Raw genomic sequence first — 15,172 nt, forward strand, 5'->3', positions numbered from 1 at the left:
AAGGGACGCACTTGTCTGCCAGTCCTGCTGCTTCCGGCACCAGGAAGCACTCTGTCAATCTTCCTATGCTGCTTGTATAGCACCAGTAAATGAGAGCAGTGCCAGGAAGTGCTGATGTTGAGGGTCTCAGACTAGAGTCCTTCTTTGGCACCATGTTATGTACAGAGGCTGGGGCACTCCATGCTGATGTGCTCACACCAGACCCTGATGGTCCGTAGCAAGCTGGGGGTGAGGAGTAGATTCCATTGGAAATTGCTTCATTCTAAAGTCTCACTCTTCTTTTGTTCTGGGGTGGAAAGCTCTACAGATGTTTGCACCTGCCTGTTTAGTGTAGGGATGTTATATACTGTGTATTTTAGTAATCATGCCATTGCAACAGTTTTTAGTGGTTACACAGTTACTAAAATATTCCCCAGGTGTGGGGCTGGCAGTCAGTGCTCCCCAGGCTCCTGGCCCCACACTAGGGGAGGCCCCTGCCACCTTGCGTTCCTGCCTCCATTTAAAAATCAGATCCCCAGGCAGACCCGTTTCCTGCCTGCTGCCCCTGTCCATGGGCGGGGGGAAGCTCCCACAGCAGTGGGGGGCTGGCAGGCGGCTCCACGGAGCCTGCCGCCCGCCCCTGCTGCCTTTGAGAGAGGCAGTAAGGCGGGGGGAAGAACACAGAGGGAGTCAGCTTAAAAACCCATCTCCTTGTACATACCAACTCCTGATCCCTCCTCCCCCTCCTCCTCCTCCTCCTCCCCCTCCTTCCCCCCAGCCCTGCTGCCTCTGATAGAGAGGCAAAAGAGCGGAGAGGCAGGCGGCTCCACAGGAGCTGATATGCGTGGGGAATGACTTGAAAGCTGGCTTCCCCGGTGTACCAGCTCTCGCCTGCTCTCCTTACCCTCCTTCCTGCTGCCTATGTGTCAGGCAGCTCTGTGAGATCCAATGCTCGTGAGGCACTGGCTCCCACCTTCCCCCGCCCCCTCCGCTTGCTGATACAGAGGCATCAAGGGGGGTGCACGAAAGTGTTTAGATTAACTGATAAAGCTATATGCTGGGCTATATGCTAACATCCCTAATTTGGTGCACCTCTCCCAGACGAGTTAGACAGAGATTACTGGCAGAGATTTGCTGCAGAATCTACAGGATTTGAAGCCTTAGACTCACTGCAAGTCCTGGAACCCAAGCGGGGAGGGTTAGGGATTGGGGAAAATCCTACTCCCAAACCTTAACACTATATACATTATTACCACTAACTAAGAATTAAAGTGCAACTATCAGTATGTACACTAACGGAAGCACTTGCTAGGAAGATGACTGCAGTTCCCATGACTATCATAAGAACGGCCATACTGGGTCAGATCAAAGGTCCATCTAGCCCAGTATCCTGTCTGCAAATAGTGGCCAATGCCAGAAGTCCCAGAAGGCAGGGACACAACAGGTAATCCTCACATGATCCCTCTCCTGTCACCCATTTCCTGACAAACAGAGGTTAGGGACACCATTCCTGCCCATCCTGGCTAATAGCCATTGATGGATCTAACCTCCACGAATCTATCTAGCTTTTTTTTTGAACCCTATTAAAGTCCTAGTCTTCACCACATCCTCTGGCAGGGAGTTACACAGGTTGACTATGAGCTGAGTGAAAGCGGTTTGAAAGAACTGAGGCGGCACTGGGTTAGCAGGGACCTATATCCAGAGGCACAAAGGTGCAACTCCAGGGGGCTCCACAACCAACATGATGGGAGCTGCTAAGGGAAAAACTTTCCAACAACTCCGCAGATGGCATACACACACCTAACTGGAATTAATGTAAGCAATCACTCAAAGAAGAATTTCTATTTCTTATCTTGTTGAAACTTTTGAAAATGCATTATAACTTAACAGATGCTGCTCTACCTAACATTATAACAATGCGTTTGTTCATACTGTGGTTAATATACATCACAGTGGATTACTACAATGTAAAGTCATATTTAATAATTCATTATAGAACTAATACAACAAAGATTCTATTAAAGAAGATTCTATTTTGCCCATGTTGCTGTTTTATGATATATTTAAAAGGTCTGCTTTTTAAAATGAACTTAAATTGGGGGGGGGGGGGAGGGATGTTATCCAGGTTGATTTTTAAGATTATAAATACAATGAATATCAAGCCTGCTCTTCCATAATTTTGCTAGAGGACCTCTTTGGTGTCTTAAGAGATGTGTAAGTCTCACATATTCATTCAAGACAGAGTTATTTAACAAAAACCATTCCAAATATGCAAAATGGTCTGGAATCAATTTGTTATAAATAAAAAGAGTTTTCTAATTTGACTAAAAAAAACCTTTCCCTCTCTCATGGCCTTTGTGTTCAGTTTCTGCACTCTTGAAGTGTCATAATTTTACAGTTTTTAAGCCAGAATTTCACCATAAAGTCTTCCAAGGACGACAGAGCCTGGATTTTTAATTTTTTTTAAAAAAAGCAGAAAAAAAATAATATTTATGGTGCCAAAAATCTTTCAAGCCTTCTTTATATAGTTTAAAGAAACAGAAGAGGCATAAATAATTTCTTTCCCCTTTGTAGCTCACCTGCATGAGTCCTTAATGATCCCACTCTAATGTGAATATATCTGGGATAGAGTAAGACTACTATGGTTGTATAGCGATAAAACCTTGCTTCATCTAGTGCTTTTCACTCAAAGCTCTTTACAAAGGAGGTCTATATCATTATCCCTATTTTACAGATGTGGAAAACTGAGGCACTGAGCAGTGATGTCACTTGCCAAACACCAATCAGGTATTAGCGTACTAGACATCAGTGCCTCAATATGTTGCATATCTGTGTAATCTGGGCATGTGAAAACACTAATTACGCTAGGAGTTAATTCTAGGGTTGCTAGGTGTCTGGTTTTGAACCGGACAGTACAGTATTTGAGCTTTCTGTTCAGGAAACAAATTGAGAAAATATAAATGTCCAGTATTTTCTAAGTAAGATGTAATGTAGATTGTGATGTAATGTCAAGTGTGTCCGGTATTTTTGTTGAAACCATCTGGTAACCCTATTTAATTCTCAAACAACTACAGATTAAATATTTTAAAGAATTTTTAATTTTTAAAAATAAGGCTGCCTCCCTTTCCTGAGGAAATGTGTTGTCCATTCTCAGATCTTGCAATACTCCAATACCTTATGGTGCACTGGCAATGTCTTGACTAGGAAAAGAGATTTTTTTTTTAAAGAAAATCAAGTTAGCTAACCAGATAGAAATGCCATCCACCACTAAGCTTAGATACAGTTTACCTTGACAATGTTGTTGGTTGGTTGGGACTGACCCTCAGCTGCCCCCTCTTCTGCCAACTGTCATGGTTGCAAGGGTTTTTAAAACTCCATCTAGACCTCTAGACTAACATGGGTCATGTCCTCAGCTAGAATGTCATAGCTCCACTGACCCAATGAACTACGAAAATATATACAAGTTGAGGATTTCTAGCCCTTGGGGTATGATGGATTAGAACTTTTTCTCCAGTTGCAACTCAAACTGCTTAATACCTTTGTACATCACACACACAAGCACCTCGCATGGATGCAGTTACATAAGAATATACAGGCCACTTTATTTTCAAAAACCCCACCCTTAAGAAGTATGATGAGTTTAGAAAAGAACATATTTCTGGTGGGTAGATACTTATTACAAGGTAATTTGCCCTTCATTCAGTGCTTCATAGTCCTTATGCAGATCAATATGCATTGTCTATATTTCTAAATTCAGCTTCCCAACAGCAGAATTAGAGAATATACAGAGTCCAGTTGGTTGCAGTTATATAACCAGAGAGCTCAAACAACTGGGTAGCTTACAAGCAAAAACATAAGAAAAAAGTTTATTAGACAAAAGAAAACTACACACTGTGACTAACAGGATGTTACTTTGAAAAATCCCATAGATACTACATGAAAAAATACCTTATAATTCTGATAATTTGCATCATTCATCCTAAACAGCAGCTAAGAAATATATGCTGCAACATTACTAGATTACGTGAATGACATCTAGTGGACAGATCTTTTCATAACCATTAAGAGCTTCTACACAGGCTTTTCAGTCTCCAAACAGTCAGATAGCAGACACTTGAAAAGCAGTTAAAGTGAGGTCAGACCAAATTCTCCTGTTATTCATTATTATTATTTTAAATTTTTCCTTTCCCACATACACATTATCACCAGGTAGACATCTACCATCCCTCTCTGGCCCTACAACACAAAAATACTGGACATAAAATCAGTGTGTTACCAGCTTCGTACATTCTTATTATGAAAACTGAATACCATACAAAACATTTCTACAATTGTGTGCATTCTTAGACTTTGAGATGCATCCGTTCATATTCATTTCAGTATCTCATTTTTATTTTATTCTCTAGTATTCTTTCAAGTTCTTTTCTCTTGGCGTTTGAGCAAGATTTGACTCTTAGGAAGACACGGGTGTGTGGCATCAGCAAAAGGGCAACAGGACAGTCATTTCAGAAGGCAGGACAACAACGTGCAAGGACTCTAATTTCTCAGTGGCTACATGTACCATAACAAAAAAATGATAAAGAACTTTAAGCCATTATAGGGCCCTGTAGAGTTGCATCTGGATCGGCACATGGATTTGTCCTCCTCTACATGCAAGCAGATGGCAGTCAGCTACATCTGCAGCAGTAGTCGCTACCCAGCATCCTATCCTGTAGTCACTGCTGAGATTCTTCCATGAGTTCAGAGAGCCACATGTAGAAAGGGCCAGGGCCAAAGGGATGTGCAGCAACCCACTCCACCAAAACTCACCACAATCATGCAAGCAATCTACAAGGGTATATTGCTGGAGAGAGCAACACATGGGCATGCACAGGACCTGCATGGAAACAGCCTTCTACTTCTGTGAGATCTCCAAGACCGTCAGATTGGGAAGCCAAACCGCTGACCTTCTTCAAGGGAGTAGGAAACATGGGAGGGACACAATATAAACCCTGTTATTTACCCTACTGATGGAACAATTTGGGTGAAACTATGAATGATATAGTATAAGAGGAGGTTTTGATCTAAGAGAGGAGCTGCCCATCACCATTTGTAGAGAGAGACAGGGGTGGGAGGGACTCTATCCAGCCGGAATTGCTGACAAACCTCAGACTCATAGAAGGGGCGAGATCAGACATGTTTAGGGGAAAACCTGTAACATTATTATTTTTCAAGGATCTGTAATTCTCAAGTGCTTTCCAAAGGTAAAGTTTCTGTGGTCAAGAATTCCTTTGCTAAACCCGAGGTCCTTGCTTACTTGATATGATGTCCCCAGAGGAGCTAAATTAGAAACCCAGAAAGTCCACAGTCTCAACAGAAATCTAGGGGAGTATATGAAAGTGTTCCAGAAGTTTGGGAAAGACTGGCAGTGGTTTCAGAGTCTAGGATTGCTGGATTGCAAAGTCCCAAGTTCCGAGGAAGGGGATCAGACAAGCAATTCTAGCACAGGGACATGGCCTATAGACCCAGAATTAAAAACAGTGACTAGATTCTACTCATACTCAGTTGACTTGGAAGCACATGGGACTCCCTGAATGGGTCCAACTGGAACAGATCAGCATCTATAGAGAAGGGTACTAGGACAGGTTGTAACAACCTCTATATACAACATGGTAACATGACTTCCCAAGAAGAGAAGGGAGGTTTTTCCACAAGCTGCAACTGCTGTGAGCTCACTAAATATCTATACAAGCTTGTGTAAGAACTACACAGAAACTTGTGGTCATCCCTCCTCATTCTCAGAGTTAAAATTCTCTCTCTGGAAAGTTTCTGTAATTCCTAGTTTCAGCTTCTGAAACTAGAATAAAAAGACCCTCAGACTCAGAGATCAAGGCGGCAAGCTAGAAAAATGAAATCTGGAGCATTCACAGAACAAGAGGAGACATGTTTGGGATACCTAAACTGTTCATTAGTGACAAAAACATTGTGGGGACAAGAGTACATTTTCCAGGGGAACAATGTTTCTACTCACTCCATCTTAGTCTAAAATGTATTTTATTGTGAAATGGGTAGCTTTTCAAGCAGTGAGGTTTTTCACTGCCCAGAAGAACATCTGAAGTGGAATGGGAACTACTGGTCTCCAGTAGTAGTTTAAATAGCCTGAAACTGAGTAAATGTCTGGACTAACCAAAGGTTACCTAAGAAAAGTTCTATACAACTAAGAGAAATTACCTTGTGTTTCCTACCTCTAGAATGATTATATGGTTCTTTGACTCTAAGCAGGATTATTTCCTCTGAAAAATTCTATTCCATATCAGACCAACTCAAAATCTTTTGTTAGAATAGTCCACAGAGGGTCAGAAAGAGGTATTCTAGCTGATTCTAGCTCAAAGTAGTAAAAATCTGTAGGGTCGTGGGATGGAAGTGATCCCAGAGGGGACCACCTCAAAACAGAATAGAAAACAGCTGCATAGCTGCATTTTCTGATGAAGCAAGCAGAGCTGCGCAATTTGAAATTTCTGAATGGTTGTCATCACTTTCATTGTCGAAGAAAGTCATACGAAGTGTGAAAAACTGGTCTCAAGGTAAACAGAGTTCTGGGGCAGGGTCTAACATAGATTTAGCTGTGTGCGTCTTCCGGAAAGGACTGTCCTGACAAGTCAGTCTATGAAGTAAGGGACTGTTCAGTTTCTTGTGGCATGAGGCTACAGTACAATTGAGAAGAGTGTTCTAAGATCTCTTGAGTTGCAAGACATTCCATAGCACAGAAATGGAGATACAACTGTCAACTGAGGAAGATGTAGCAATGCTGAAGATGTAGATGGCTGGTATGTGGTGATTACTGCTTAGGCTGATCATAATAGCCTCACTGTTACTTGTACCTTTCATCTGATTGTTGTATCCATTTGTTGACTCTCAAAATATACAGACACAATATATATTTAGACAATTTATATACAGAGCTTTGATTGTGAGCTCTTTTGGGACAGGGACCCTCCTTTTTGGATTTGGAATGTTTACAAAGCTTAGCACAATGAAGTTCCAATCCATAACTGGGTAACTGAGCAATACACATAACAACTTTGATCTTGAGGAGTGATCAGAATGCACAAAGAAATAGCTTCTAGATCCATAAAAGACAAGTACTTCTGTAAAGCAGCAAACAGAATAACTGACCAAACCTAAGGCAGCTAGAACATTATGGGGCTGAGAGAAAATGTGGGACAATACAGACTATTCTGAAAATTGATACAGACTGAAAACCTCTTATGAACTTCCCATCTGAGGGGAATTATGAACAGCCATACTGGGTTAGACCAAAGGTCCATCTAGCCCAGTATCCTGTCTTCCAACAGTGGCCAATACCAGATGCCTCAGAGGGAATGAATAGAACAGGTAATTATCAAGTGAGTCATCCCCTGTTGCCCATTCCCAGCTTCTGATAAACAGAGTTTCAGGACACTATTCCTGCCCATCCTGGCTAATTGCCACTGATGGACCTAACCTCCATGAATTTATTTAGATCTTTTTTTGAACCCTGTTTTAGTCTTGGTCTTCATAACATCCTCGGGCAAGGAGTTCCACAAGTTGATTGGGCACTATGTGAAGAAACACTTCCTTTGTTTGCTTTAAACCTGCTGCCTATTAATTTCACTTGGTGACCCCTAGTTCTTGTGTTACAAGAAGGATAAATAACACTTCCTTATTTATTTTCTGTGTTCAAAGACAAATAAACAATAGGGAATAAAGGGAAGTTTGGGGAAATCTATGCAATAACAGCTTGTGAAACTGACTATTATACAACAAACTAAAGAGAGAATGTTCCTCTGGATTTAAAAATGAAACAGGGTTTACTGATTAACAGAGTTTCAAGGTGACTGCAATGGTCTCGGTAAATCTGTGATTGCATCCTGTAATCCTAGCCTCTAAGGGTATGTCCACACTGCAGTGAAACTTCAGGGTTAATAGAACTTGAGTTATCAGATTGTAGGTTTGTTAACATAGGGCTTGCACATCCACACTCTTGTAAACCTAGGTTCGGAATTGTTGGACCCCGAATCCCAACCTGAGCATCCACACCATATTATACGCATCCAAGTCCCAGACATTCTAATCCTGGCCCAAAATGAGGCTGCTCTAGTTCCTTCTTTGTGGTTCAGTGGGGGAAAACCTGACTGGCCACCACAGCTGACTGGCCAGGTGAACACTCCTTTTTCCAAAGAACCCTGTATACCTCATTTTTTAAGGAAGAAGGGTTTTTTCAAAATGGGGGGGGGGTCTTTAAAAAAAACCTGTTTAAACTGCTTTCGCTTTCCAATCCAATCTTCCAATAATGCGATTGGAAGAAGATATGCAAATTATCTCTGAATTTGCATATTTTCTTTCGACAGATGAATGTAATCTAGATGTACCCTCAGGGAACACATCACATCAGTGCCCCAGAAACTGCACTGGTTGCCACAAAGTGTATCAGGAGAGAACAACATCTTGGAACCCAGTCACCTGAGAAATAGTCTCCTTCCATAGAACGTTGTTATAGTACTGATCAGTGGAGGTGCTCAAATTGGAACCCCAATCACTTTAAATGGAAGAGGGCTCATGGCAAAGCATTCCCCAGGAAAGACCCTCACATCTTTGGAAGTCACTTCCCTCCTTGGTCCACTACAGACTGTATATTTTTAGGTATGCTGCAAAATGCACCTCATTTGCAAGCTGTTCAAGTGGATCAGGGGACAGCTAAAAATGGGTTTGATTCAAGACTGTTACTGGGGTTGTCTGATGGCTTTGTTCTAATACTAGAGTGTTGGCAGCCCATAACCTTGGCCATTATCTTAATATTTGTCTGCTGTGGAAAGACTCCCTAGATTAGCATTATAGAATCAGAATTTAAATAAACATTACTGAAAGTCTTGTCAGCATATAGAGAGGGACCATTAGCTAATAAAGAGCTAAAAATCCATTCCATAAAGATGCCAGTGGACAGCAAGTAAGACAGAACTTAGACACTCATGCTGGTCTCAAAAAGGAAAGCCTACCTGAGGAACCTTAAGGCAACATGTGTTTCCCTAAAACTGTTCACCTGGTACATATTTCCTACTCCCAACACCTTTGCTCCCTCTTCCTCTTTGATAAATGAAAACTTGAACACAATCGTTCAGTGGCCAAACGTGCTTTCTTTTAAGACTCTATACACAAAAAACTCTGGGTCAAATCACCCTTTATTAGCAGCTTTGGAGGTGACCTTTAAAAAAAAAAAAACCTCTCCCAGTCCTCTCTCTATTTTGTCCTTAGAGAGACCAATTTGCATTTTGAATTACAGAAGCATTTGATTCAATACACAAATCTCACTAGTAAGTGAAGAGATATTTTCCAGTTAATACTCTGAAAATTAACATAGCATGTCTTTCCTGCTCACTTCTATCTCCTATATTATACCCATTAAGACCCACCATACATTTCCCCATAAAACATGCTAAGAAGATCACATCTAGGCCTCTGGCTTTTTCTTTAGCTCCCAGGAATAATTTCAATACGTGCTGCTAATGTGCACTCTAGTTAAAGTAAATCATTGAACTGTACTGAATTAAAATATGAAGACATGTATAATAACCTTGTGTATTAGAATTAGAACAGAAGACCCCTCATTATAATTAAATATTGCCTATTAATATATTACAATTAAGGAAGTTGGTTTTTTTTTTTAAACACCACATTTGGGGACAAATGATGATCTGAGTTACAATTCAGAAGAGACGCTAGATTAAGCAGTATTATGCAGGCAGTCTCAGAGTAAAATTTCACCATGTACATAGTAACAAATAACACCACTTGCAAAGGATACACTGGCCAAAATCATGAGATTTCAGTGTAAAGACCTAGAACTCAAGAGGACACTTGGTACACATGGTTGAATGCATTCACTAAAGAACTCCTACAATGCACAGGCATAATTTAACACAAATAAACTTGCTTATTACTTGCATGTTCAAATGTTCTAATTAAATAGTGCTTGCTTTGGTCAATACTGTGGTGTGACTGTGGTCAGAATTCTGTCACGCCTAGAGATGCAGATGTTATAAATTGTTTACATTCTGGCTTTTTAAAATCCTCAACATCTGTTGAAAGAGAGAGTCCCAAGGTTACCTAATCTGCCATGATTTAACAACATTTTGACTTTTTTTAAAGCAGTGTAGCAAACTCCACATCACTTCAAACTTGTAATTTACTGCCTGTCTGAAAACTCACATATGCCAAACTTAAAAGAAAAAAAAAACACAAGAAAATAACAGATTTTTTTAAACAGAATGAAATTTTCTGGAATGTCCTTTTTATTATTTGACCAAGTTATGTTTAATTAGCTCAAAATATCTGAAAACAAACATTTCTCTGCAAGGATTAATACTTCAAAACTCTGCATATTATTCTAGGAAGTGAAAGAGAGTATAGTTAAGACTGGGGACCAAGATTCCAGGTTCCAGTATTCTACTCTAATCTCCACTCTTCTTACCTGCAAAACCTAGGTCATTTAATCTCTCTGTGTCCCAGGGTGTCCATCTGTAAATAATAGGTAAAAATATTTACCTCATAGCAGTGCTGAGTGGCATAATTAATGTTTCTAAAGCACTTTGCAATCTTTGGATGAAAGGAGCCATAAAGTGCAAAAAAAAGTTCTAGAAAGTAAAAATTCTCATGGTTAAAACCACTATTGTTCACCAATGGAAAGTCAGCAGATGATTCATCCAAAGCACTGGAAAACCGTACTCCTACCATAAATTACTATCTTAAAAAATATAGAACTCTAATGAGATTAAGATTTCTTATAATATTAAAATCTTATTCATAATTACCCTTAGTCAGTCCACAAGAATATTCCCAATTACTTTTTTTAAATTGAAAGTAGGCCAGAATATAACTCTTCCACTAATATTTTAGACCAAATTTAAACAAAATCCATATTTATCCTACAATCATTACATCCTAAATAGATTAACTCTGTGGTCATAAATGAAGAAGGGGGTAATAAAACATCTTCTAGGCTGTGTGTTCTGGAGCCATGTTTGTGTGGTTTTTTTCAAGATCACAGGTTTTGGTTGTGTAAAAGCAATAGCAAAACTAGGTGAATCGATCCAAGTTTCATTTTATTCTAAGGATGTTAAAATGTGTTTATCTGTATAAACGTGAATCTGCTGAAATTTTCAGCAGACGCATTTACACACTAGGGCTAACAGAAAAGCTGGACCAGGGATGTTGCCGTACCAGAAAGTGCCAGACTAGAGAGGTTCAACCTGTATCATTCCTCCCACAGAATACCACCTTTACAAAACAATAGAGAGTAAAACCTATCTGTGCCTTGCACATGCCTCTGTTTTAGGTTGCCGGATATGCCTGTGTTTGGTATTGGAGGCCTCTACTGTTTCAGCTACCTGATTACTTAAAGGAGCTTAATAGCTTCTTTCAGCTGCTCTAAATGGAAGGTGGTAGTTACACTTCCCTGTATCTAGGAGCTATAGCCCAACCCATGGCAATATGAACTAGAGTTCAGAAGGGGTTGGATCAAAAGTTACAGGTTTGGCCTAGCTCTATAAAAATACAGCAGGATGTACTAATATGGATAGGTTAGTTTATCCGTACAAAATGCTCATATTTCTGGTTTTTAAATTTTCCATGTACAGTGGATGAATGCTGGAAAAAGTCTTAAAGTTCACGCCTCTACAAGCTTTTAATGCATCTACAGTTACACCTCAACTACAGAATTTGTTCCCGGAACTGACACAGCAGATCCTTTTGACTAAATTTAATGTGCTGATCTTTACATTAGTATTGGCGTTAGGGATGTCAATGGTTAAGCAATGGCCTGGCTAGGCTGGAGCAGTCCCCACCCACCCCATTTAAGCGGTCAACCGGTTAACTGGATTAACTGGATTTTACATCCCTAATTGCCACTAAAAAAAATAAATGATCTACTGACAAGTGTAGTCTGTGATCACTGGCAGACTTTTCAGTACTGTATAGATGCAATTTTTAGAAAGTTCAGAGTGTGCTCATTTACATAAATAGCATCATGTTACTCCACGGATCTAGCAAAGTATCAGTAGCTTCTGAACTCCAAGTTTAAAAAATGCCACAACTGGATTCTTCTTCCTCTTCTTCCACCTCCTCAGAGCACACATAAGTTAAGAGAAGCTGTTAGCAAAGTCAGTAGAAGCAACCTAAATGTTGTGGGACTTCTGGACCACACTAATGCACTCATATCACTCAAACAGAGGCACAAGGAAAAGGTACTGGCATTCAGTGGTGGTAGTTTGGTTCAATAATTAGCATGCAATACAAACCATCTTTTTTTTTCCTTTTAAATAGCTGTACTCAGTGCCTCTCTCGGGTGAAAAATAATCAAGCTTTAAAGTCATTCAATTTCAGTAAATGCTTTTGATCTTTTGTAGTGTCCTGTTACTAATCTTCCACTGATGAAGATATATGCAAAATCTTAAAATGAACAACAGAGCCTTGTTCTAGTCAGACACAGATGCATTACAGAATCCTATAGGTCACAGCAAGAGTAAATCATTTCCCAATCTCATATTATAAAAAAACACTGATTAAAAGCACAAAATACATCCACTGTTATTTTCTTACCTGATAAGGAACAATACTGCCATGAGCAGTACCCCACCGCTTTCCTTCTATTTTGCAATTAAGGTAATTAGCTGCTATATGGGTAAGACATGCAACCTAGAAGAAAAGGTAAAGGACAACACTTCAGGGAGACATCAACCTTTCCTGGCATTTTCTTTGATTTTTAAATCTGTCAGACAACTGTCCTCATCTTACTTTAATTCACATTTCACATACATTCCATACATCAATTAGGACTTGTGTGAGTGAGTGCTATTCCATGAACAGGCCAAGTAAACAGCTTCCATTAATTCTAGTCAACGTCACTTAGCACATCTATAGCACTTCAAAGTAGTTTAAAAGTGTGAACAAAGTAAGCATCAAACAACCTTATGAGGTCAAGAAGTATTATCATGACTATTTTGCAAAGAAAGCTTCAATGCCCAAAGACAAACAGGAAGGAGTGACAGATCTGGGAATAAAACCTACATTTCCTGACTCTTATTCTTAGGCTTAAATCACAAAATAATCCTTCCCTATTACAGAATTATCCTTTTCTATTCCCCATCCTTCTCCTTCTACTATATAGGCTAAGCCACAGAAAACATTTCAGGATACTATAGCTCACCACATGATCTGTAATATTAATGATGCAGCAAACCTCAATAAATCATTTGCCATCAGAAGATGAAGAGATTTATTAAGTTGTTACTCAAAGACAAAGTTGAAAAAGGTTAATTCTATAAAAATATGTGATGCTAAATTTAGTAACCAGAATCTAAGGGGGTGAATCTGAAAGTAATTTGCACTTTACAATAGCAAAACTGTACTTTAGAGGGAAGAAAGGTTAACATCTATGATGTGGTCATGCCTGAAAATCAGAGGTTCTCTTGCAATTAATGGCAGATTTGCCACTAATTGGAAGAACGCAGGATGTGACTATTAAGTTTGTAACTATATGTCTGCAATCCAAACAATACATTAGATCATTACTTTCATCAAGGTAATGTGAAGGCTATGTAATTTTAGACTAACTTTCTAAAAAAATACTCTTTAAATTGCTAATAATGAGTCATTTCATTTTAACAGCAACTATTTATTTTAGACAATATTTTATGGGGCAAATTCCGATTTTCTTCAGATTTCTTCCCCAGATGTGTGCAAATTAACACTGTTTTCAAAATGGCCTGTATTCCAATGACCATGAGGCCTTTGCAACTACCCATACAAATTACAGCTAACAGAAGCAACAGGGATTAATGGGGTCTGCACTAAAGCACATAGCCCATGTATTTACTTTAAGCACCTTGCAATATAGTGTTGCACAAGACCGTGAATTATAAAGCGCCTCAAAGCAAGAAGCCACAACTCTCTCCTAACTTGGCTCTTTTCCCACACACACTGAAAGGACAGCTAATACGGTCTCTCTATATTTAAAGAGAAAAGCAACAGAATGGTGGAACTGCTGCCCACACAAGACATGCAGCCCTAATTTATTCATAATGCAGACCATCAGAACACATAGAAAAATATAAAACAACTGAGTATTCAGTTACTTGCCAAAAGCTTTGGTAACCCACATAAACCCAACTCCAAATACAATACAATTATCTATATCTTTTGTAAAATACACTGTTTTTATTATCCGTGTACTGTCCAGAAAGGATACAATAACTAGATTTCATCTGAACCTACCACATCTCTCTGTGACTTTGACATGTCCAAGAGGTAAACAAAACCTAGCCACAGGGGGGTAGTTGTTAAGTCTGTAACTTAAAACACAAGTAGTCCAGTAGCACCTTAGGGCACGTCTACACAGCAGGGCAAAAGTTGAATTAAGCTACGCAACTTAAGCTACATCAACTGTGTAGCTGAAGTCGAAATAGCTTAATTCAGCTTTTGGTGCTGTCTACATAGCAGATGATCAAAGGAAGAACACTCTTCCTTTGACTTCCCTTACTCTTCATAAAAGGAGTGTTACAGGAGTCGAAGAAAGAAGTCCTCCAGCTCACCTTTATTTCAAAATGGCTTGCTGTGAGGACACATTCTTTGTTATTATGGAATAACATTAGTGTAGACATACCCTTAGAGACTAACAAAAATATGTCTATAGCATCATGAGCTTCTGTGGGCTAAATACTTCCTAGTTGGTATTTCATCAGGAGACACCTTCCCCCAGTGGAAAACCTAGGTGATGTACAAACTGACACCGGTGATTCAGAAGTGGTACTCTTCACATACTGGTGATTCAGTAGAAACACTGTATTGTTACAGGTGTCTTTTCAATTAAATATAAAACCAATGTCCTAAGGACTTGTGATAGTAGGTGTTTTAGCTCCAGTGCACTAAACATTTTTCCAATTTCCCTAGCAAAATTCCCCCTGAAACTGCACGATTCTGGAATTCTTCCCCTATTCCTGTCCCAAAGCATTTTCTTCGTTATAGTACAAAGTTAGACTCCTGCAGTGCTTCACACTGAGAAGTGATTACATTTTATTGTAGAGGAGATGTATAGTATAGGCCATGACAATTAAGCTCGCAACCAAGATTTATTTTACACATTTATCTTTTCTCAGGAATAACATTTTCCCCAAGAAACTAA

General features: G+C 39.5%; 1 protein-coding gene across 3 annotated transcripts in view; it reads right to left on the reverse strand.

Annotated features, from left to right (window-relative positions):
* Positions 1-15,172, reverse strand: part of SUGCT (succinyl-CoA:glutarate-CoA transferase) — a 473,567-nt gene that overhangs the window by 353,488 nt on the left and 104,907 nt on the right. For 2 of the 3 annotated variants that reach the window (XM_006124080.3, XM_006124079.2), the window contains exon 9: positions 12,592-12,687. The exons of the other annotated variant lie outside the window; for it this stretch is intronic. In XM_006124080.3, the coding sequence (XP_006124142.2) occupies positions 12,592-12,687 (96 nt within the window). The remainder of the gene's footprint in view (positions 1-12,591; positions 12,688-15,172) is intronic. 3 annotated transcript variants of the gene reach the window in all.

Source organism: Pelodiscus sinensis, chromosome 2 (assembly GCF_049634645.1).
Source record: "Pelodiscus sinensis isolate JC-2024 chromosome 2, ASM4963464v1, whole genome shotgun sequence".
Taxonomy (NCBI): domain Eukaryota; kingdom Metazoa; phylum Chordata; order Testudines; family Trionychidae; genus Pelodiscus; species Pelodiscus sinensis.